Genomic DNA, 24,053 nt, shown 5'->3' on the forward strand with positions numbered 1-24,053 from the left:
GAATTGAATATCCAATGAACACAGAAGGAAGGATGGTAAAATCAGTCTAGATAAAACATGCAAACAATAAAAATATATTTTAATTTTTACTATGAACGTACATTACTTTTTAAAAAATTAGCGACATAGCAAAATCCAAGGGCTAATTTAAGTAGAAAAGATATAAAATTGTTTGCTATAATTACAACTACAAAACAAAAACATAAGCAAAAACCAGCACGTACCTTTAGAGAATGGAGGAGATAAATGACAATGTTCACAATAATGTTCACCTCCAACACCCTAGCTCCTAGCACTCTTAAGTACTTGGTGTACTTCAGTAAGTACTGGGATTAGAGATGAATTCATTTTTTTCCCCAAATTCGCCGTAATGAGATTATATAGCTTTCATTGTGGAAAAAAAAAAACATACAAAAAGACTGATTTCACACCCCAAAAACAGTATAACAGAGGAAGGGGCTTTAATGTTGTTCACAAAAAGGTATCAAAAGTCAGACAGATCTATAATAAATTAAGTTTACAAATGGGAAAAACCATGTTGTTCAGAGTAATGGAATGTGCAGTGACGGGGCGGGGGGGATTCTCTTCCGTGTGGAATGACAGAGCTTATCTATACCACTTCAACGTTTTCGACGACTCTGAAATTTGTAAATAGCTGGGGAGTTCACTGTTTGTTTCTTCACCTTCACCTTCTGAGTTTTATCCTATAAAAGAGTAAAAAGGTTACCGGTAAATAGTAGGAGAGTGGTCATAAACTACTTATTAGCCCTAATTCAGCCCTTCTCAAAGAGCAGGAGACACACTACAGTATCCCCAGATGCAATGAATCATCTTCTCCCCTGGGAATCCATAAGGCTACCACCAGTGTGTAGAAGTTCTTGGAAAAACTGAGAGGTACTCAAATCATTTTTTTTTTTTTTTTTTGGTAGGGCACATCCTCACACGGAAGCCTAGTTGAGAAAGGCAGAGCTGAGTGATCTGGAAAACTGAAAGATCTGACATTTAGAGGAACCATAAGAATATGAACGGGACATCGTATAATCCTTAGCTGTGCTATTTAACTACACAATGTTATCTATTTTTAAACACCCATGAGTGACATGCGCTGTTTTTTTAACCTGTTTAGACGTTACACATAGCTGCTCCTAAGCTATAAAGTTCATATGCAACCCGATCCTACCCTCTGCTGTTCCAAAGCACTGACTAATAAGCCCCTTATTACCCTTCTTAATCAAGGAACATTTCAACACTGTCAGAGTAACAGACACTGGCTCAAACCACTGCCCCTGAGGAGCAGACATTTTCACTGGGGTTGATTTACACACAGCTGAAATTGTTTCAGCTAAGACCTTTACAAGGGGTGGGGGGTTGGGGGGGAAGGGCCTAAGGCTCTCCTCACCAGAAGATCTTTGCGCGTTTGAATTTTCTGTGCAATAACAAACAATTTCTTCTCACGTTCAATCCGCTGTGTCAGGCAGTTATACTGCTTTTGCCTTTCTTTAGCTATTCGCTGCGGAAGAAACACACACACATTTTCAATAAAATTAACAAGATAAAAATGAATAAACTGCTTTTTTTTTAATTTTTTTTTAATTTTTATTTATTTATGATAGTCACAGAGAGAGAGAGAGAGAGAGAGAGAGGCAGAGACACAGGCAGAGGGAGAAGCAGGCTCCATGCACCGGAACCCGACGTGGGATTCGATACTGGGTCTCCAGGATCGCGCCCTGGGCCAAAGGCAGGCGCCAAACCGCTGCGCCACCCAGGGATCCCCAATAAACTGCTTTTTAATCCACTTAAGACCAGATGCATAAATGGTTTCATCAACTCCCTTTTTACTCAGAATCAAGACAACAAGGGACTATAAAATTGTCCATTTTAGAACACCACATTCTAGGGCTAAACAGAACCCTGGAGACTTGCCCAGGGACATGTGTTTCACCTGGAACAGAGTCAGGACTGTCCTGCGAGTCTCACAGATCCCAGGAATCTTTCCACTACTACACTAAGCCGTTCAACCTCTGTGTGAGCATCCCGGTTACCTAAGGCAATGCAAGAATGAGCCAGTCCTGGAAACCCTAAACAAAGTGAACAGAGGACAGAAAGGCCACTGGGCAGTGTACTGGTGCCTGAGAACCAGAGAGGACTTTTTGGCAGAAGTTGACGTGAGAATTCTCACTGCTGAATACCCCTTATAGGCCAGAGGTCTTTAAATTTGGAGGAATCATATATAAACCCCTGAGAAACTGATGAAAGCTTTGGATTTTTTTTTGGGGGGGGGGATTTTCATGACATAAACATGTATGTGTTTGTACAAATCTGCACAAACGTATACATCTATTTACACAAAATGTGAGTGCGGAAAGAGTGTTCAGACTTCCTTTTTTAGATTTTTTTTTAATTTTTTATTTATTACAATAGTCAGAGAGAGAGAGAGAGAGAGAGAGAGAGAGAGAGAGAGAGAGAGGCAGAGACACAGGCAGAGGGAGAAGCAGGCTCCATGCACCGGGAGCCCGACGTGGGACTCGATCCCGGGTCTCCAGGATCGCGCCCTGGGCCAAAGACAGGCGCCAAACCGCTGCGCCACCCAGGGATCCCCACAGACTTCCTTTATAAAAGCCCATCCCCAGACTGCCCATCCCTCCAAGTTACAGGTTTAAAATTCCCTTGCAATCCACCCACCAGCAGTTTTAATGAAAATATTTTTGCTCTCAACAAAACAACTAAAAGAAACAATACCACTCGACAAAAATGGCAAGCTCCGAACCTTCCCAACTTCTCAAGAGGCGTGCTGGTGAACTATTCTGTTTGGAGCACTAATCTCTTTAGGGACTACCACAACACTTGAGACGTGTTAGTGACACAGCTAATTGAAAATACAACTAATTGACAAACAGGGTTATCACGAGAACACTAGTCAGCCGGCTCCTTAGCTGGAAGTGTTATCTACAAGAGGGGACTATTACTGGGCTTCAGATTTAAACAATTCACCAATTCTAGCACAGTCTCACAGCAGTGGTTTCAGACAGCTTTTGTTTTCACTTTATTACACAGACTGTCAAATTTATGGGATTACCCAATATAGTCAAACTAATTAGGAGTATTTATATTACTACAGCAAGTTTAGCTGCCTCTGAGCTAGAGAAACTGCTGTGAAATTAAACATTGGAAGCAAAGCTGATGCGGTGTAAATGATTCAAATCAAAACAGAACAGCTGTCTGCTTGAAACACATTGACAGCATTTTTTTAAATGAATCAGTCAGAAGTGAGAGTTCAACTCCAGAAGGCTTTGAGAAAAAGCATGTCTTCTGCACAAACCCAGTTCCAGCAATGGAAAGCACAATAAGGAAAAATAATATAAAATTTTGGTTACAAATGCATAATATGTAAAGGCTTTCTGAGATGTATATTTGCCGCTAAAGGTTCAGTATCAGAGTGTATCAAATCCCTAAATCTTCAGTGTCCCATCCTCTCTCTGCATCAGTCACAAGCCTTAAAAGCTCAAAGCCCAGAGAGGTGGGATTCAAGTGCCAAACTAAAAGCCAGACCTAAGTTGCCAGCCACTTGGCTCCAAGTCCCCCAACGTTAAAAACCAAGGAACCTTCCTCCGCTCCCATCGCCATCATCAAATCTTCCTTCCACTCTTCTAATGGAACTTCATGAGTTTTCCTCAAATAATTGTAATAAATATAATGGGGGAAAAAAGAGAAGGGGGCACCTGGGTGGCTCAGTGGTTGGGTGCCTGCTTTTGGCTCAGGTCGGGATCCCAGGGTCCTGGGATCGAGTCCCACATCAGGCTCCCTGCATGGAGTCTGCTTCTCCCTCTGTCTGGGTCTCTGCCTCTGTCTCTCTCATGAATAAATAAATAAAATATTAAAACACACACACACACCCCTAGATTCTCCTAAGCAAAGACCCAAAAAAACAACGGAAAAAATTACCTTCAGTCGAATCTGCTGGGTAACCCCCTTCACCTTCTCCTTCTGCAAGGTCTCTATTGTGGGTCTGTTAAAGACTCTGTCAACTAGTTCCGGGGCTGTTCGCAGGTGAGTGGCAATATCAAACTGCTCAACTGAAAGTCAAGACAATTCTTAAGGTACCATCTGACACCAAAAACAGGCCAACATGCTAAACTGTCTCAGAAACCCTCAAACGTTTCATACCTTCCTTTTTGGTGTCAAAAAAAAACGTATGCTTATTCTTTTGCTTCCCCTGGAAATCCAGCAGATGGAGCTCTGATTTTAGTCTTTCAATTTTCTAGAATACAGAACATGATCTCATCTTATATTAGGTTCTTCCAGGGGATCAGACATGAATGTGCATAAGTTTAAACCATTTCACATCATAATCACAAGCCATCAAAAACTGTGCTTCCTTCTTTTAAAGGAAAAGACAACTACAATTTACCAGGCACCAACCACATGTCAGGTACTGGGCTACACGTTCCAAATACTCATTTAACATTCCTATGAAATAGAAATGAGGAACCAATTTTTCAAGAAGATTAATGTGTCCATAATCACGGGGCTAATAAATGGCAGAGCCAGAATTCAAAACTAAGTCTGTCTCATTTCCATTCCACCATACTGTCCATACTTCTAAATCATCATCATCATCAACAAAGTGCTTTAAGGCTGTAAATGCCAGAAAAACGTAACTTCTAATTCAAGATCAATGAATTTATATTTCATTCTTTAAACAACAAAAACACAACAGAACAAAGGGTTTCAGTTGTTACCTTAACTTCCGCAACCCTTTTCATTTCTATGTATTTGACATCCTGGGTTCTCATCAGTTTCAGCTGTTCTGGAGTTACTTCTTCCTTAGTCTCCTTAATAACGTGAACTCCGTCCTAAAACCCAAATTTAAAACATATATTTCCTATTAGATTAAAATCATGACTAAACCATTCACATAGCTCATGACTGAAACAAAGACGACGGACTGCCATACAGCAGTCCAATGCACCTAAGCCCCTGAGATGCATGTTGAGTTTGGCACCCAGTCATCCATTCTCATCCACTAAGGACAGCTCCAGGCATAAGACAACTCACATTCCGGAGCAGAAATGCATGCTATTCATGAAGGGGCAGTTTGCCTTGGATACTGACCAAGAGCACCTGGACCAACTAGAGAAGGGCTAAATAAAAGCCGAAGATCTTTCCTTTCCATCTCTCCCCCCCCCACCCCCATCCTTCTTTTCTTTATTTAGGTGGAGCTCAGAATACCAACTGATCCATCAGGCACCCACCTGGAGTTTAACTCGAGTCATTTTATAGTAGAATTCATCTGGATTTTTTTCAAGAGCCTTCTTCCGGAGAGCTCTGAGGTAGTCTTGCTTTTTCCGGTAGTCACTAAAAGGCAGGTTAAGTGAGGTTCACAGCAAAACAAAAAAAACAAAAACCAACCACCCACAATGAGCAAATCTTAAAAGCATCTAAAGTTTACACAAAATGAAATCCCAAAAAGCCAAAGCAATGATTACATGTGATTCAGACTCCACCATCACTGATGTTGAGCTCCTGTCTAGGTAGGCTCCTCTCCTATCCCAAAATTCATCTGTAATTAACTGTCCCCATATCCCATGTGTTACTGCCATTTACCTCATTACAGAGAACCACCAAACAAAACACACGTTAAACTTCATTAGGCAAGGTTCTGAAGCAAGCTTGGGCACCAGATGACCAAGTAAGATTCGGAAACTATACAGCGCAGTATAGCCTACTGACTAGAACGGTGGACTCTGGAGCCAGACTATCTGCATGAACACCCCAACTCCACCACTTTGGGCTAAGTAATCCTGAATAAATTAGTTAACCAATCTGTATTACAATTTAATCTGAAAAAAAAAAAAAAAAACAATTTAATCTGTAAAATGGGTGTGATAATAACAGTGTCCCAGAACACTGTTGGGAGGAATACATAAGTGCAAAAACTGCAAGTCTCCTAGAACTCTGCCTGGGCCAATAATAGCACTCAGTTATCATTATTAATTATTAGCTTTAAAAACTCTGGGACCCAGAGCAATCCACCTAATCCATCACCATCTGTACCACAAGCACAAAGGACTCCAGCTGACATGCACAGTTAACAAACAATTATATTCTCCAAATAAAGTGCTAAAGAAAAAGAATGGGGTAATTGTTTTATAAAATGTTTTCAGAGTTCATTATCACCCACGCTCAGTCTTATGAATCCATCTTTCACATCTCTTCATTCCACACCACACACGCAGTGATGTAAGAGACTCAACAACTGGAATTTTAGATTATATCTTGCATTTCAAGAAAAGAGAGAAGAAAAAAAAAAAAAAAAGAATCAGCTTTTGGCTCAAAGACCAAGGCAGGGGCAAACCAAAGCCACTATGAGAAAACTATCTGGAGCAACATAAAAAAAAAAAAAAAAAAAAAAAAGTCCACAGCGCAACTACAGATAGATAAATTACACTCTGTCCAAAGAGAAAAGTTTAGGGTCACAGACAAGTATGTGACAGGTTGCCAGAGTTTTGGCCATTTTATCAATGGCAAGAAGCTATCCCCTCTCGGACACTTGGGCAATGTTCAGCTGCAGTGCAGGGAAGCTGTCCGCTTTCTTGGCAGCACCCCAGCAGAAAATTGAACTTACTCTGCACGAAGCTTGTAATCTTTCTTTTTCTCCAACAGGCCCAGATGTTTTCGAAAGCCGGGCTAGAAGACAAAAGAGGGAAAAAAAAGTGCTTAGTTCCCTCAGCAAACACAACAGGACACCTGGCAGGAACAAGAGTCTCTGGAGTGCTCAGTAAATCCATGTCCTTGGAGCCAACTTGCTACCCTGTCCCCTCCCCTCCCCCAACTGGGCTCTGCCCAAGGATGAGAGGTACCATACAGGCGCCAGAGAGGTCACAAGCACTGCCATAGTAGGTTTCCTGGCCTATTAAGGACAGAGAGAGGCAACAATGACTCGGCACTAAGCGAGCAGTTGCCAGCTGTACTAAAATTACTACAGACTTAATCCAAGGATTTATAAAATACTATGAAGAGAAAACATAATAACAGGGAGGCAACTGTGGCAAGGGCACTAAATTTAGTCTGGAGAATTGGGTTCAAATCCAAGCTTCACTTCTTAACAACCTGTGACCTTGGGCAAGTCACTTACCTTCTCTGAGCTGCTGTTTCCTAACTACAAAAACGAGACTACTACTACCTGCTTCTCAAGGTTATCATGAGAACTAAATGAGCCTCTGCACGTGCTAGTGCCAGCACATGGCCTGGCACACAGCAGGTACCCAGCATATGTTTCCTGTTATGATTATACCTTCGGTAAGAAGTATGAAAGAAAACCAAGTATGACACAAAATACTTTCTCTGACACGGTACTTGGATAGCATAGGAGGCACAAGGATTCTATCTTGGTATTATCTCTCCACAAGCTATTTGTTGAGCGATTAATACATGTCAGTGTCTGTGCTAGATGATTCTGCCTACATCAACGTAACAGGCCACGTTTATTAAGCACTTACTGTTGCAAAGCAATCTGCTATGCTTGTTACATACAATCTCATTTAATCCACAAAACAAACACGGGAAGTAGATAAAACACAACTGTTATCCCAACTTTCCAAAAGGAGAGTAAGTTTAGAGAATAGCCTGCCCAAGAACACAAAATAACTGGCAAAGCTAAAACTAGAAACCCCTCAGTGTGGGGCCACCGTCTGTGCTCTGCCCCCACCAAATGAGACCGCATCCTCTTCTGCTCTGAATCATCTCGATTTTTTAAGAAGCACAGACACTTCTCTACGTTTAAACTTGTACAATAATTAAGATGAGATTTTTAAGGCACCTTTCTCGTCTCTTATCCTCAAAGTGATATGACAAATAACTCAGTAATTAAAATAACTAAAATAAAAAACAACAAACCACGAAAAACAGGTGTTGGGGAGGATACGGAGAAAAAGGAACCCTCTTGAGCTGTTGCTGGGAGTGCAAACTGAGGCAGTCACTACGGAAAACAGTATGGAGGTTCCTCAAAAAGTCGAAAATAGAGCTACCCTACGATCCTGGAATCGCACTACTCGGTATCTGCTCAAAAAATACAAAAACACTAACTGAAAGGGATCTGCATTATAGGAAACCTGGCATTGCAGATCTGAAATAGCTCACCTAATCACACCTACCCCCTCCATACAAAACATCTTCAGTAGCTGGCCCACCCCCTCAGTGAAAGACCTTGAAGGATAAAGTCCAAACTTGACCCAAACATGGAGTGCTCTTGTCAACATGTTTACCCGGCACGGCCGCCTCTGTACCTCTCCTGCAAAGACCCTTTATTCCTACTCAAACAGGATGCTTATGGCCAGCCGCAGAAGCCCCCTGTCTTCTGTTAATCCAAACCAACTATTTACAACTGTGACTTTGGACACATCATTCAATCTCTCATATATATATATATATACACACACACACACACAACATTTTATTTATGCATAGGAGACACAGAGAGACAGAGAGAGGCAGAGACATGGGCAGAGGGAGAAGCAGGCTCCATTCAGGGAGCCCGATGTGGGACTTGATCCCAGGTCTCCCGGGTCACTCCTGGGGCCGAAGGCAGGTGCTCAACCGCTGAGCCACCCAGGCGTCCCATCATTCAATCTCTTTAAGCATCAGACTCATTTGGAAAATGACAACATCTACCTCACGGACACGCTGTAGATTTAAATGACATAATCTTGCACAGTTGTTGGGCTATACCCTAGCCTACATTACAGTCAGTGCTTGAAAAGCTATTATCATTGCCTTCCAAGTCCAGCAAGTTCCATCGTGATGCTTTCCCTCATCATCTCTGCTCTTCCGATCCAAATTCCTCATTTGGCGTTTTTCGTGCACCACCTATGAAAGTGCCTCTCTCTTCATCTTTCAGCGGCCCCTGGGTTCAAAACCTGTGGCCTGATTCCTGACTTTGCTGCTTGCCAACTACTGCTGTGTGTCTTTGGCAGGCAATCTAACCTCTCTGAGCCTTAGTGTCCCCATCTGCAAGCGTTGAGAAAATGGTCCTACGTCCTTCCATGCAGTGTTGCGAGTTCAATGAGATGACGGGAAAGCGTGTTTTGCACTTCGTGGCACACAAGAAACATTTCCATCATTACTTTCACACAGACCCATGAATTAGGTTCAAACCAGGCGGCAAATTACACTACTGCTCCCAGTAGTACTTACTGAGCACACAGTAAGTGCACCATAAAATATCTGATAAGAGGCCCTAACCCCATCCCACCCATCGGCAATACCAACACTTTGGCCACGTCCTTCTCCCTCTCCGCCCCAACCGCATAATGAAATCGGACCGCAGGTCCCCATTAAGGGCCTTCCTGGATCGGTTACGATGGGCTTTCCACGCACAGCGGAGCGGATACACTGATTCTTCATACATGCAACCAATTTCTACTCCACCTCCCCAACAGAGACACATGCTCCGTGCGCGCGAGGTCCTATGAGTGTCTATCCACCTGAATCTGATGGTGGCGAGTCACAGAAGCTGCCTGGACCTCCGTTTCCTCACCTGTACGATAGGGACGGAAAACCTCAACGTTACGGCGTGACACATAAAATGGGTACGCGGCAGGTCTCCGCGGATTCTGCGCCAAGCCCACACCTGACGGTGCTAACGTTACCATCGCCCATCTCTTGGGTCACAGCCCCCCTGTGCAGCAGCGGGCTGGGCGAGCGCTCGGGATGGCTCCAGCAGGTATGCGCTTTGATCTCACCTGTCCCCGCCCCCCCCCCGAAGGTCAAGCACTTTGCACACAGTGTCTCGCCCAACTCCCTCACTGAAACCTCGCAAGACGTCTCCCCGTGGTGCCCAGGGGTGCCCAGGGAACGGGGAGCAGCCAGTGCTCCTCCCGGGGTGCTGGACGCCCCCAGCTCGCCCGCCGCAAGGCTCCGCCCCGGGCACCCGGCGACACCCCTCCCCCACGCGCGGCAGGGACCCGGGCCCGTAGAGGGAGAGGAAGAGGGAGGGGGGGAGGGGGAGGGGAGGGGGCCGCAGGTGAAGACGAGGAGGGAGGGAAGGGGGAGGAGGAGGGAGCACCCCCGGCCACGGGCCGGCGCCCGTGCGGCCCCACCTGGCTTCGCTCTCGGTGTTCCCGCTGCCGGGACTTCGCCGCCTTCCGAAACGCCGCCGCCATGTCCGCTCGCGCTCCGGAGACAACGCCTGCCCCGCACCGCCTCGGCCGCCGCGTCCGCCGATCCTCTCGGAAGTAGGCCGAGCGCCAGCTGCTTAGAACCGCCCACTTCCTCCGCGCAGCCTATCCGGCGCCTGCCTTTCCGGAACTACGTCCTCCGGCAGAGGCGTCCAGCCCCAAAGTTGCCTCTGGGAAGTGTAGTTTCCTAGGTCTAGTCCCGTGACTCTGCGAGAGTCCGTTCTCATTCGCCAGAGCTTGGGCACGTGTACCGAGATCTCGTTTTCGCGCTCGGCTCCGCGTTGGCACCTGGGAACACGTGGCTGGCACTGCCCTCGGGCTGAGCTGCGCGTAGAGTGTGCGCATGCGCGGGCCCCTGCCGCCCTACTCCCCTTGCTCTATTTGCGCGGTGCGGTTAAAGGTGGAGTCGTGTGAATGTTACCCTGCACCGGAAAGAGCACCCTAGAGACAGGAGGCCTTAAAAGCCATGTTTGGCTCTGCCACTTACTGGCCGTGTGACTGTAGACAGGTCTCTTTAATGAGCATCATTTTTCTCGGCCATAAAACGAGGATGATGATAGTGTGCTCTGCTTGCATCACAGGGACGGTCGAGAGGCGCACAGTAGAATGGAGGAGTTCTATCCTAGCAGTAGTGATAAAATGGGAGCCCTTCACACACTCAGGGAAATGGCTAGCTGGGAGAACGAGTGTCAGAGGCAGTACAATATCATTAGGGCCAAAAACCATAGAGGTGTGTTCTGATCCTACACTGCCACCCACCACGACAAAATTAGCCCCAATGCACCTCAGTCTCCCCATCTATAAAATGGTAGTAATAATGCTACACCCACAGAATTGTTGTAAGGGATTAAAGGAACTAATATGTTTAAAGTGCTTAATGCCGTGCTCAGCCCTTAAACAAGTTCACAATCAACGGGAGCAATGGTTGTGGTTGTCATTGCTAAACCTACCGGTAAGGATAGAGGGTCCCATACAGCGGAGCATTCAGGGGCATCTGGTTTCTTTTCCATCTCATGAAGCTAACCCTCAGCGGGTTCTGTGCACCTATCTGTCATGACAGGTCTCGGCCCTACAGCTGAAGCGCTCTGAGGAAATCCTCTCCTCAGTCCCAGGAGGTGCCATTCCAGTAGATGGGTGGGCATGACAAAGCTGAAAGTAGCTGAGATGTGTCATGTGCAAAGGGTCCCAGACATGAACAAGCGTCTACTTCATTCGTGACGTAACCACTGAAAGACAAGGCCCTTCCTGGTTTAGCCCACCACTCCAGCCTCAGCCCGGTTAACGGGACCCAGGAATCAGCCTTGGATTTGAACCGCACATGCACCACTATCAGCTTGGATTTGGGGCCACATTGTCAAATTCTCTGAGCGCCACATCCTACTCTATCATATAGTGGTAATAATATAACCAACCCATATAGCTTTTGTGAGAACCCAAGGAGGCCAAGGCTAGCACTTGGCATAATGGCCCGCATGTAGTCAGCATTTAGCTCTTCCGCTCGCCTCCCCTCCCACCCCCACCCCCACCTGACCCTGCATACTCTATGGAAGTCGCTTACTTCACCTTCTACACCATGGAGCATTGCCAGGCTTGGGGTCACAAGAATAGTGTTCCTGGGCAATCTGAAAGAGGGTGTCTGCTAAGCCATGAGTCCTGGCAGGGGCTCCAGGCAGCCCAATGGGTAAGAGCAGGCAATACGCCCAGAGAAGGAAGGAAGTCTTCTCACTGGGGAAAGGAAGGCTTGTGATCACAAGCATCAGGGAGTGATTCAGCACCCAGAGGAAACCATAAGAGGCCTGTCAGTTGTCACCCAGGGCCTCCTTTTAAAAAACGCTTCCAGGTTGAAAGAATAACCAGGAGACCCTGAGCAAGCTCCCTTCCACCACAAAATAAGGAAAGGTGTATAGGGGCCTCCTGGGTGGTTGAAGAGGAACCCAGAGCCCACTCACCCAAGGCTAGTCATCCAGCGATCAGGCTCTTCTTCCAGCCCCAGCTCGGACACACCTGTTCCCCAGAGGGCGGGGGAGGCCTGATGGGAAACAGGAACAGGGAGTCCATGTGGCTGATCCCTAGACCTCCCTAAGGCACGTAGTCATCCTGGGCCAATGGAAACGTGAACCCACTGGGGAGCTACAAATGGGAAGGGGAAAGGACATAGCCCCTGCCCTATACCAGTGTCCCTCCCCCAGGCTAGGCCAAGCCAGAAATCTAATTTTCTCTAACCTCCAATCCAAGCAGCAGAACCTTAACACTTGAACGTGAAAGGGAATGTATAGGGGCAAAGCAAATCCCACATATTCAATACCTGCTGTATACTCTCCTCCAATATTCGCGAGAATGCTGTGAGTCAGGGAGTCAACCACTCTTAACCGATGAGCAGCCGGAGGGGTAAAGAGGTTGAGTGACTAAAGAGGCTGCAGGTCTGGCCAGTTAAGCTCTTTTTGGCATAAGGAGCTTTGACATTTGACTGCCTGGATTTGAATCCAGGCTTTGCTGTTATTAGCTGTGTCGCCCTTGGTAGGTTACTTACTCTCTCTGTATTTCCTTTTTTTCATCTTTAAAATAAGGATAAGAATACACATTTCATACAGTTGTTGGATAGTCAAGTGCATTAGTGTATGCAACGTGCTTAGGCAGGGACTGGTGCAAAGAACTTGGGAAATGCTGGCTCCTATTAAGGCTGTTCAGCAGAGATACAAGCCGTGAGGAAACACTAGAGACCCCAACTCTAGCTTTGATCCAGCAGCTTCCTTAGTCTACCCCTCCCTCTCTGAAACCTGCTCATTTTGCCCTCCCCTCACCTCAGAGCCCTTCCCAAGGCAAGGAGCCTCCTACACCTAGATGACAAAGGCCAGAGAAAGGGCTCACCCATGCACTGGCTGGTCACTCCCTGGACTCCAGGTAGCAGGTACCTGAGGTCCAAACTGGGGGGGGGGGGGGGAGTTGAAACTGAAGCAGCGTCTGTCATTCATTCATTCGTTCAATATTTATTATGTGGCAGACATAGGAGTAGGTACTGGGAATGTGGTAGTGAACAAGAATAACCCAGTCCCTGCCCTCGTGGCACTTACAATCTAGGCATTAGGAACAATAACCAAGCAAATATTTTAATTTGGGGAGGAAACCTGGCCTCGACGGTGACTTGGGATCCGGGAAGACAGGAATATGATTTAGAGATGGGAGAGGAAGGTATTCAGGAGGCCTGGCCTGGGAGCAAACGAGTCTCTGTTCTGAGAGCTTGGCTAGACCCAGCCTGGGGGATGGGAGAAGCCCTGTGGCACCTGAGTCTCTACTCTAGATGCTGAGGTTATTTCTAGAGTCAGTTTGTTGTCTCCTGTTTTGCAAACAGTACAGCACAGCCTCCTCCTCCCTCCCCCACCCTTCTAGATCGAGGCTATTTATGCCTAGTGACAAGCCTGAGGATCCCAGGGGGATTGGCCCAAGGACCTGGAGGGGCCTTGTGTCCCTGGCAGGCAGCAGTCCACCCTCCCGGGGCACAGGGAGAAAGCCAGAGGATTGGAAACTGTAGAGGTGGGGGAGGAAGGGTTCCCTCCACTTCCCTCCACCAACCCTGCGGTGCCCCATCCGTGCACACTCTTCACACCCCTCCCTGAGAAACCCAAAAACCATGGGGCCAAGGATTAGGGTCTCCCCTGGGCCTCAAAGGTCATAACTATTCCTGGGCACTGTGGAAACCCAAGGCCGAACTTCTCTGTCCCAGGGTGCCTCCGGAGGTGAGGAGGTGGGGGGTACTTCTGTTTTTGCCACTCAAAAGTTGTGAAATCATTGAAGGTCAAGGCCCAGTCTGGGGTCAGGCGGAGGCGGAGGTGGGGGGGTCCCTTCTTCACTCCCTGTTTCCAGAGAACACCTTGGTTCCCGTTGATAGGGAGGGCCGTGACAGCAGAGTCAAACCACCCCCCACACACAGTCCCGGGCCTCCAGGCTGGATGAAGGCCCCTTTACAAGTTGGGTCTAGGTGTGACCCTGGGGGGATGAGCTGGAAGGTGGGAGTGGGGGCGCACGAAGAGGCCATGAGGGAGGACCCCAGGGGACTTGGGTGGGCTGGGTCCCGGCCCCCGTGCTGGAGATCGAGTGCAGCAGGCGGTCTCCAGCGGGCTGCTGGGGGGTGCAGGGGGTGCAGCAGGGGAGAGGACGGCGGAGGCAGGAGGGGACGGGGGGGGCGGGGTCCCGGCGCCCGGGAAGGTCGGGCGAGCCAGGTTAGACCCGCGGGCCCGAGGGGGGGTGTGGGCGGGGTCTGGCCCCCGGCCTGGGGGTGCGGGGCGGGGGCGGGCGGGGGCGGGGTCCGGGCGGGGCGGGCCCGGCGCGCACTTCCTCGGGGAGGGGTTGGGGCCGCGCTCCACTCGCCCGCTGGGTCCGTGCGCACCGGCCTCGCCGCCGGCCGCCCGCTCGCCCCGCTCGCCCCGCTCGCCCCGCCCGGCCCCGCTCGCCCCGCCCGGCCCCGCTCGCCCGGCCCGCAGGTACGAGCCGCCGAGGGACCGCGGCCCGGCCTCCCCGCTCCCGCCGCCCGCTCCGAGGTGAGCTCCCGCCCAGGCCGGCTCCTCGCCCGGGGCCCCCGCGACGCCCCGGGGGCGCGCTTGCAGCGGGGGGCGCCGAGCCCCGGAGGGCGCCCCCCCACCCCCGGGACCGCCCGATCCCGGCCGCCCGGCGGGGGAGGGGGTTGCTGCTCGACACCTGGGGATGGCGGGGGAAGGGGCCAAGTTTGAAACGGAGAAGCCAGAGTCGAGCGCGGGACCTGGAGGGTTGGGGAAACTGAGGCTCCCAGAAAGCCGGGCGGAGCCAGACCAAGACGCGGGCCCGCGCGGCAGGCTTGGACAGGGGGCTGCAGGGGGACCCGAGTCAGGGAGTCAGGGAGTCAGGGACAGGTTCTGGGGGCGTAGAGTCCCCGAGAGGGAGCCCGGAGGCGTCTGGACGGACCTAGGTTCTGTGGGTTGGAGCGCTGGAAGGAGAAGCGTCCCCTGACCCCGGTGAACACGGTGCAGCGCCCTTCCCAGGGCTTTGCAGGGTCCCGGGCGCGTGAGGGGCCCCGAAGCCTAAGCCTCCTTAGCCCTGTGGCACATCAGCCTCTGTGAGGCCTATGGAGCCGTCCAGAAACTGCAGACAGGGACGCTCACGAACAGAGGTGCTCCGAGGAGGAAGCGAAGGGGTTGGGGTCGGAACCCCTTGGAGGCACTCAGTTACGAAGATTTGGGTGTACAGAGGTAGAAATGAGCAGAGGTCACCAGCCCGGGACACGGGTCCCCAAAACACGAAGACAGCTGAGGTGTGCAGAGGCACAGTTGCGCTGCTTGGGGCGCAGCTGGCTTTGCTCGAGGCCGCCCTGACAGCTTCCCAGGCAGACCCCGAGACACTGAGGCCTGAGAAAGACTGGGAAGCAGGGGTGCGGGGAAACAGACTCTGGGCCAGCCAGGCCCCTGTGAGGCAAGGACCCGAGACAGGCACGTCGGAAAGGAGCCCCAGGCACACACCAAGACAGCTCCAACTTATTTTTAAACTCAAATCATGGACGTGCTGCTTCAGCCCTGGGGGACCCGGGGTGAATGAACTGTTCCTCTCCGGTCCCCAAGGCAGCTGCTGGATCCCGCTTCCCGCTCTCCTTCCCCTAAACTGCTCTGACTCCCAGGCCCCATGGCGGGGAGGGGTGGGGAGAGGGAGAGTTTGGGGTTGGTGCCTGATACCGGGAGGTGGGGGCTGGGGGGGGTTAGGTTTCTCCCCTTAAATCTCCTGTCAGTTCCTGGGAGCTGGGGGGAGGGGTCTGATCTGATCCTGACTCACAGCTGTGAGGCCTGGCCAGGGTCCTCCCCGACAGTGCAGGGTGGATGGGGGCAAAGGAGTTGAGCGGTTGGCATGGGCAGTTGGAAAGGCTTCTGGGTGCCTTCCAATGGCAGGGTTAGCAGCTGGGGGAGAAGACTGAGACTCCTGTGCTAGTGATGTCACCGAGTACCTCCCACACCCCTGCTCTTAAAATGTTGACCACCCCGTTTTACCACCGCTGCACCATTTTTAGAGAGAAAAACAGGAAAGGGCTCCAGGCTGGGAAGCAGGGAACCTGGGCTCTCCGAGGCCTGAGTGACCTTGGGCCTGGCTTGTCCCTGTGCTCGACTGTAAGATGGGAATGACATCCTCTCCTGCCTGCCTTTTGGGAGATCTGGTGAAATGGTGGATGGGATTGCTCTTTATGGGAGGCCAAGCAGCATGCAGGTGTGTACACCTGTGTACCTGTGTGAGGGGTCTCAGGAGTTATGCTCATTGGCACCAGGCCGGCCCCACTGATCTCCTCAGGCAGCCCGATGGCCTGGGCTTCTTCACTTCCCCTAGTGGAACTGGGGAGTGGGGGTGGGGGTCCCTCTTTGGTCTATCCCTGGATCTACCCTGAGAATGTCCAGGTCAAAACCCAGGCCAGCTCCCTGACCCAGGCCTGGCTCAGAAATTTGTCTGACCCCCGTATGAGTGAGGGGCTGATCATAAAAACGCCCATAGCTACCATTCACTGAGGAGTCCCTTTCTGCCAGGTGCTTTCCAAGCACCACCATTTCAGCCTGACGACAACCCCGGGAGAAGGGGGTAGGCGTAGAGGAAAACAGGCCCAGGAACCTTAAGTGACTTGCCCAAGATCACCCAGCTAGTAAGAGAAGAAGTCAGGATGCCCACCCCAAGCCACATTTGGGCCTACTATACACTATGCCACAGCCATTTATCTAGCCATTCTGACCTCTGGGAGGCTCACTGGAAGGTGCCAGATGTGTGTGTCAGGTGTAGGGGTGGTGTGTGTGTGTGTGTGTGTGTGTGTGTGTGTGTGTGTGTGTTGAGGACAAGAGTTGAGAGCCATCTGGCAGACTGAGCAGTCTCCTCTGTAACCCCCCCTCCCCAGGCCATGAGGGAATATAAGACTGGTTCTCTTCAGTTCTATTGCTGTGCCAGGGAAAGTGGGAGGGAGGGGAGGAAGGGGGATGGGCAGGGACAGGTGGGTCTCAATAGTGCCCTTCACTCTGTCCTCATTAGAGCCCAGCTGGACAAACTAGGGGACTGGGGGATTCTGGGAAGGAAACAGAAGCCATGCCCATACCCTATTTGGGGTGCCCCTGTCTCAGAGTGATGACTGCCTCCCAGAGGGTGGCCCCAGGGCTACCCTGGGCCCGGGAAGGTGATGGCTGCTGTGTGCCAAGCCAGAAAGGAAGGAAAAGATTTGGGGCACTCCCCAACGGACCATGGCCACACACTCCACCTGTGTGGTCCCCTGCTGCCCAGTGGCCCACAGCCCAGGCAACCCTCAGATATTGGGCCAGAGGAAACCCAGGCCTGATTGGCAGGGAGCGGATGGAGAAAGAGAGCTGCCCTCTACCCCACAGCATAGCCCTGCCCCAGAATCACCTCTCTGAAGACCCCAGCCCCTGGAGGCCTCGTGGCCTGGCCTGGGATCCGAACTCTGTGTTCCCCCCACTCCATGGTACAGAAGGGCAGCTTGGAGTTCACAAACCATCCCTTCAAGAGCCAGGCCCTCCAGGCTTGGGGCGTTTGCTGGCGCCTGGAGTCTGAACTCCAAGCCAGAGCAACGCTTCTTGGCCAGAATTTCCCACTGGGGGTGGCTGAGAAAAGGAGCACTTTTCCATCAACCCGAGCCTGGGCAGGCTCCGGGGACTGCCAGTTACTGGGGTGTGTGGGGGGGGAGGTAGTGGGCTGGTGGGTTCCTTTGTCCTCTCCAGGCTCCTCTGCAGCTGTGAGAACATCCCCTTCCTAGGAGTCTTGGTGGTTCCTCTCCACCCTCCCTGGGATCCCAGCCCTTAGAGAGCAGGCTTCATGATGAAGGAGGCTGGGGGTGGGAGCTCTGAATCTGGGACCAGAAACTGGAGTCAGGGGCAGCAGAAGGGACTGGGAACCCCACTTCCCTGCCCCCCCCCACTCCCCATGCTCCTGTTCCAGAGGCAGCTGTGCGGATGACCTCATCCTGCAAACATGCTTTGTTCCTGAGAAAATGGAAAGTGTCTGAGGTTTGGTGGGGGCTGGGTGTCTGCAGCAGCAGCTCACAGGGCTCCCCCCTGCCTGACTCCCCACTCGAGGGGGCCAGATTGGGGAGAAGATGTCTTCCGTGGCTCCCACTCTCTCACCCTCTACTCCCCCCCTACCCCAAACCCTCAGAAACCGGAAAAGCTGGGGAGAGGTTGTTTCTCCCAGAGGCCGGGGGAGGGAAATAATGACCTAGGGGGTTGCAAAGCTCTGCCAGGAGTGATGGCTGCCTGGAGATGGCAGGGGGCACACTGCATCATCTATGTTTTTAGTTCCCCTCTCCCTCCCCAGGCGTCTCAGGTTCCCTTTTTTTCCTCCCCTGTTGCTGGCCAGACCTGACATCTGGCCGTCTGTGCTGCCACAGCTGCTGCAGATGTTGCAGGCCGAGGCTGCCCAGGCTGGTGTGACCAGAAACCCAGCAGGGGCTGGAGGGGGCTGAGGGCAGAGGGTCCAGCTGGGGAAGCTTGGCTGTGTCCAGCTTGCAGGATTTCCTTCCTGCTTAAACCCAGGCTGAGCCTCTGAAGTGCTTGCTCTGGCTGATTCTCCCGGAGGGAGGCCCGAGGTGACGTCCACCTCCACCATTCATGGCCCAGCAGCCCTCTAGCAGTCGGCTGGACCAGGAGAGGGCAGGCACAGCCCATTCACATCCCTCGAGGTTCCTCTTTGCATATACCTAGGGCCCCTTCCTGGGAGTCAGGAGAGGGTGGGAGTACTGTTCCTACGGGATACAGAGTGGGGTGGCTCCCTGCCCCTACTCTCATCCCCATGGGGACAGTAGGGACACTGGAAGCTAAACTCAGACTGGGGCAGGAAATGAGTCACTGACCCAGGAAAAGCCCCCTCCCCCCAGATCTGCGAGGGCCCAGATAAGAAAACAACTTCTGCTTCCTGATTTTTTCCTGACCCCTTCTCCCCCCACCCCACCCCACCCCACTGTTAAATACAGAAATAAACATGCAGGACTCCTGGGTTTCCAGAAGCACCCTGTCTTCATCGCCCCCTGTCCTGACCTGGCATTTCTCAGACCTGGTCTCTTGCTCTTTCTTTCTTTTTTTTTTTTTTTTTTTTTTTTTTTAACACAAAGGACTTTTGCAGGGGGCCAAGCCACAGCCCTTCTGGGTGACCCGCACCCTACCTTTTGCCCCTGGCAGGGCTCACTCACAGCCACCATGAGCGAGGCCTTTGACTGTGCAAAATGCAGCGAGTCCCTGTATGGCCGCAAATACATCCAGACGGACGACGGCCCCTACTGTGTGCCCTGCTACGACAGCACCTTCGCCAACACCTGTGCCGAGTGCCAGCAGCTTATCGGGCACGACTCCAGGGTAAGGGCTGGAGCACACCGGGCAAGGAGTGGGTGGAGGCTGGCAGAGGGGCAAAGGTGCCATCGCCCCTGCCGTGCTCCCCGCAGGAGCTGTTCTACGAGGACCGCCACTTCCACGAGGGCTGCTTCCGCTGCTGCCGCTGCCAGCGCTCCCTGGCCGACGAGCCCTTCACGTGCCAGGACAGCGAGCTGCTGTGCAATGACTGCTACTGCAGTGCCTTCTCGTCGCAGTGCTCTGCCTGCGGGGAGACCGTCATGCCCGGTACGTCCCCGGGGGCCCACCATCCGCCTGCCACCCTGGCCTCCGCGCAGGCCTCGTGCACGTAACGGGGGACTGGCATGTGCCCACTACATCCAGGGAGGCTTAGTATTACAAAGGCCTGCACGCATGGCATCTTTTTGGAAATCTGACATATGTGGGGATCGGTCATGCCTGTACGCTCCTGGGAGATTAGGGTGCGCACAGGCTGGCACACCCAGGTGTACACGTGAAAGCTTAGCACGTAGAGGAACGGACAAGCCCGGTATGTTCCCGAGGGTTTAGCGTGTGCCGGACCTGGTGTGCACCTGTGGGCTTCCCGCGATGCGCAGACTGACAAGCTTGAGACCCCCCTGGGGGTTCCGCATGTGTGAACACCTGCATGTTTGGTACACGGAGGAGTGAGGAGTACAATGAGACCGGCACACTTGGTGCATCGGAGCTTGATGTGTGTAGAGATGGAGAAGCAGGGCTTCAGGGGTGTGATGACCTGCATGCCTCCTAGATGGGTGAGGGCTTAGGACACGTGGAGAGACAGGATTAGGATACACAAAGGCTTTGCTCGTACTGAATCTATCACGTCCAGGGCATTAGGGCTTTGCGTGAGCAAAGACTTGCTTGCCTAGTGTATACGTGGGGTCTTTGTGGGTGTGCTAAAACCAGCGGGTCTTGCGTATAAGGGCTGAGTGCGTGCTGAGTCATCATGCTTGTGACCTGGAGGCCTGGTGTGTGCTGACACAGCCATATCTGGTACATGTGGGGACTTCACCTATGCCAAGCCCTCGTGTTATGGGGGCCTAGCATGTGCCCAGCTAGCGTGTGCAGTGTTTGGGGGAGGGTAGCATGTGCCATATTACGCGGCAAGGGTCCCTGCAGCATGTGCATGGATGCCACCCTGCTTAGGCTATGGGAACAGCAGGGACTGTCCTCAGAGGATGGCAGAGAGTGGAACTCAGGAGCTTGGGACACAGCTTCTGAGTGGGACCCCTGTTCCCCACAGGGTCCCGGAAGCTGGAATACGGAGGCCAGACGTGGCATGAGCACTGCTTCCTGTGCAGCGGCTGTGAACAGCCGCTGGGCTCCCGTTCCTTTGTGCCCGACAAGGGTGCCCACTACTGCGTGCCCTGCTATGAGAACAAGTTTGCTCCTCGCTGCGCCCGCTGCAGCAAGGTGGGGGCTGGGCCAGTGGGGTGGGGGTGAGTGAGGCTCTGTTGTGGGGTGGGAGTCGCCACGTCCCCCTGCTGACAGGTGCTGCCCCCCACAGACGCTGACACAGGGTGGCGTGACATACCGCGACCAGCCCTGGCATCGAGAATGCCTGGTCTGCACAGGGTGCCAGACGCCCCTGGCAGGGCAGCAGTTCACCTCCCGGGATGACGATCCCTACTGTGTGGCCTGTTTTGGAGAACTCTTTGCACCCAAGTGCAGCAGCTGCAAGCGCCCCATCACAGGTGGGACAAGGGTCAAAGAACATTGCGGGTAGGGTGCAAGCAAGGGGATGGGATCTGGTATTGGGTGAGGCTGGGCGACAGGACTGCGCTCCAGATCCACAGAGCTAACCTCCAGCCTCCCTCCAGGACTCGGTGGAGGCAAGTATGTGTCCTTTGAAGACCGCCACTGGCACCACAGCTGCTTCTCCTGCGCCCGCTGCTCCACCTCCCTGGTGGGCCAAGGCTTTGTGCCGGACGGAGATCAAGTGGTGTGTCAGGGTTGCAGCCAGGCAGGGCCCTGAGCCAGGACTCCTGGGCCCAGGACCTCCCAAACCAGGGCTCCAGGACTAAGGCTCCTTTTCCAAACCACCTTTGGGACCCAGCCCCTCCCCAAATTGGGGTTCCTCCTGGGCTCCAGGATTCAGCCTCCCTGCTCCAACATCCTCAAACTGGTACTTCCTTGCCCAGGGCCCCCACACCTGGGCCCTTATGGAGCCTCCATGATTCAAAGCCCTTTCGCAAGCCTGGACTCTAGACTTCAGCCCTCTCCCCACAGTCTGCTTCCCAGACCAAGCCCTCTCCCCAAACCAGGGCTCTAGGCCCAATTCTCCAAACCTGGACTCCAGGACCCAGTCCCCCTTCAATCTAGACTTTCCAGAGACTCTAGGTCTTCAATGGGTGCCTGAGAAGTCCTCAAAAGTGGATTCTACTCGGGCTTGACCCTCCCTAACCCCCATCCCACCCTGTCCCCAAGGCTGGGGCTCTCTGGGCGGCAGCAAAACGGGAATTCACTGTCTAAGGGGATCCCAGAGCACAGGGTTGCGCCCAGTCCGGGTCTGCCTAGTGTTTCCTCATTTCATCTGAGCTCCATTTTGCCCAGAGATGGGCAGAGGGGTGGGATTGGCTCACCCACCTTCCAGATTCTGCAATAAAAGCAGTGTGAGGAAGTGAAGGCCTCTCCGTGTGTTTGTCTGGGGGGTGGGGGGGGAGAAGGAGTGACCGGGAGCCTCAGGCCCTCGCAGCTCCTCTGTGCAGGGCAAAGGAGGAAGCCCCTGGGCCTCGGGGTGGGAAGTCTCTGGAGACCGGGGATCCTCACCGCCGCCAGCCTCCCCACTGCAGGCCAAGGGTTGTTTCCTCCCGGGTGGGGGCGGGAGGGGTTTAGGGGAGATCCCGATCGGGGAGTGGAGCTGGCAAGGGGTTCCCCTGGCCCGTGCAAACCGCGCCCCCCATAGCGCGTCCAAAATCCCGCAGAGCACCCGGGGCGGATCCCCAGTCTGGGCCCGGACCCTCGGCCCCCTTCCCCCTCTTCCCCAGGATTAGCGGAGGCGGCCCGGGATCCGCTCGCGGCCGCACGTTTTTTGCCAAAAAAGGCAAGGATGCAGCTGCACGCGCCGCGGGAACATCTGGATCCGATTCCCGGCATGAATGGGTCACGGCCCCGCCCCCCTGATTCAGGGGGTGGAGGCGGGAACGAGCGAGGGGGGTTGTCCCCCAAAGTGGGGAGATGGGGCGGAGCGCTGCTCCCCCGGCCCCTGCCCCGCCCTCGGCCCCGACGGCCGGAGGCGCGCAGTGCGCACTGGCGGGGGCGCTCCGGGGCGCGCCCTGGGGTGGGGCCCGCGCCCATCCCCTGCGGGAGGTGTCTCCTACTAAAGCCTCCCAGAAATCCTCTGGGCAGGGCATTTTTCCATTTCTCAGAGGTGGAGACTCCACTTGTCCATTCCCCAAAGTCCCCTAGGTAACCACAGGTGGATTCCTGCCCCCCCCCCCCCATTCAATCCTAAACTTTCTGAGGCTGTGGTTGGTTGACATTTTCTTTTTTCTTTTATAGGATTAACTAATGGGATTTGTTTATTTTTTTTATTTTATTTTTATTTTTTTAATGTTGGAGTTCAATGGTTGACATTTTCTTCTTTTTTTAAGATTTTATTTATTTATTCCTGAGAGACACACACAGAGAGAGGCAGAGACACAGGCAGAGGGAGAAACAGGCTCCACGCAGGGAACCTGATGTGGGATTGGATTCCGGGTCCCCAGGACCAGGCCCTGGGCTGAAGGTGGCGCTAAACTGCTGAGACACCCAGGCTGCCCCAACAGGTGACATTTTCAACAAAGCTTTACAGACACCCACCATGTGTGCTTATCGTTCATAATCACACGTTTACACTTTTGTCTCTCTCTCCCACCAGCTTCTACGAGGATGGGGCTCGCACCCGCCTTGCTCACCCCTGTATTCTCAGCTCCCGGCATTTACTACTTGTTCAATAAATACTTGCTGAGGAAGAGTAGTCCAAGCACAGCGAACAGCTGGTGCAAAGAACTGGAGGCCTGAAAAAATATATATATATGGTGCTTTGGGGAAGCAGCGAGTAATTTCATTTGGAGAAAATGCCAAGAGACCGAAATGGCAGGCAGAGGCCAGGTCACGAAAAAAATAAATGCCAAGTTAAACAGACCTCACCCTGCGGGTAAAGCAGCCAGTGGAAATGTGTAAGCAGGGGCATAAGATGATCACTCTGGGTACAGCATGAATAATGGATTGCAGGGGTAAGAGGAGCAGGCTCTGATGGAAGCTGGTGCACTGGTGGAGGAGAGAGAGAAAAGAGGCCAGGGGCATCGGGGGTGGAAAAGACAGGATTTGGTGACTGGTTTGGGAGACTGGAGGAGGAGAAGAAGGTTTTAGAGGGAGGAAGGGAAATGGTTCTGCTTAAGTGGCCTACCCACCTAGGAGGAAGAGGCATACAGGTACCATGTCCTTGATTTCAAGGCAAACATTTTTCAGATTTAACATCTCAGAAACTCAGATGCGACTGTAAAATCAAAGATGTGACATAGTTTGATAATTT

The 24,053-nt window shown here is 52.4% G+C and overlaps 2 protein-coding genes across 3 annotated transcripts; one reads left to right on the forward strand and one right to left on the reverse strand.

Annotated features, from left to right (window-relative positions):
• Positions 1-437: 437 nt before the first annotated feature.
• On the reverse strand, positions 438-10,218 carry UTP11 (UTP11 small subunit processome component). The gene is made up of 8 exons (XM_055342114.1): positions 10,098-10,218; positions 6,626-6,687; positions 5,253-5,355; positions 4,740-4,853; positions 4,165-4,258; positions 3,943-4,073; positions 1,400-1,510; positions 438-704 (listed from the first exon to the last, which is right to left on the reverse strand). The coding sequence occupies exons 1-8, from the start codon at positions 10,158-10,160 to the stop codon at positions 621-623; spliced, it is 762 nt and encodes a 253-aa protein (XP_055198089.1). The 5' UTR covers positions 10,161-10,218; the 3' UTR covers positions 438-620.
• A 4,348-nt stretch (positions 10,219-14,566) lies between these two features.
• On the forward strand, positions 14,567-22,162 carry FHL3 (four and a half LIM domains 3). 2 transcript variants are annotated; one of them, XM_055342131.1, is made up of 6 exons: positions 14,567-14,710; positions 19,282-19,522; positions 19,609-19,783; positions 20,781-20,950; positions 21,045-21,231; positions 21,358-22,162. In XM_055342131.1, exons 2-6 carry the CDS (start codon positions 19,367-19,369, stop codon positions 21,510-21,512), a joined length of 843 nt encoding a protein of 280 aa, XP_055198106.1. In that variant the 5' UTR covers positions 14,567-14,710; positions 19,282-19,366; the 3' UTR covers positions 21,513-22,162. The 2 variants fall into 2 exon arrangements, with proteins under 2 accessions (XP_055198106.1, XP_055198105.1); XM_055342130.1 differs by having other exon boundaries at positions 14,568-14,710; positions 19,349-19,522.
• Positions 22,163-24,053: the final 1,891 nt, after the last annotated feature.

The sequence above is a fragment of the Nyctereutes procyonoides genome, unplaced genomic scaffold (genome assembly GCF_905146905.1).
Source record: "Nyctereutes procyonoides isolate TBG_1078 unplaced genomic scaffold, NYPRO_anot_genome, whole genome shotgun sequence".
NCBI lineage: Eukaryota > Metazoa > Chordata > Mammalia > Carnivora > Canidae > Nyctereutes > Nyctereutes procyonoides.

Excerpts from the sequence above, each read along its gene's own strand:
- UTP11 (XM_055342114.1), bottom strand. The coding sequence starts at position 10,160 with ATGGCGGCGGCGTTTCGGAAGGCGGCGAAGTCCCGGCAGCGGGAACAC. Across the intron at positions 5,356-6,625 it reads GATTACAAGCTTCGTGCAGA|TGACTACCGGAAAAAGCAAG; the intron begins GTAAGTTCAATT and ends CCTGCCTTTTAG. Across the intron at positions 1,511-3,942 it reads CCCAGCAGATTCGACTGAAG|CGAATAGCTAAAGAAAGGCA; the intron begins GTAATTTTTTCC and ends TTTCTTCCGCAG.
- FHL3 (XM_055342131.1), top strand. The coding sequence starts at position 19,367 with ATGAGCGAGGCCTTTGACTGTGCAAAATGCAGCGAGTCCCTGTATGGC. Across the intron at positions 19,523-19,608 it reads TTATCGGGCACGACTCCAGG|GAGCTGTTCTACGAGGACCG; the intron begins GTAAGGGCTGGA and ends TGCTCCCCGCAG. Across the intron at positions 20,951-21,044 it reads GCTGCGCCCGCTGCAGCAAG|ACGCTGACACAGGGTGGCGT; the intron begins GTGGGGGCTGGG and ends TGCCCCCCACAG.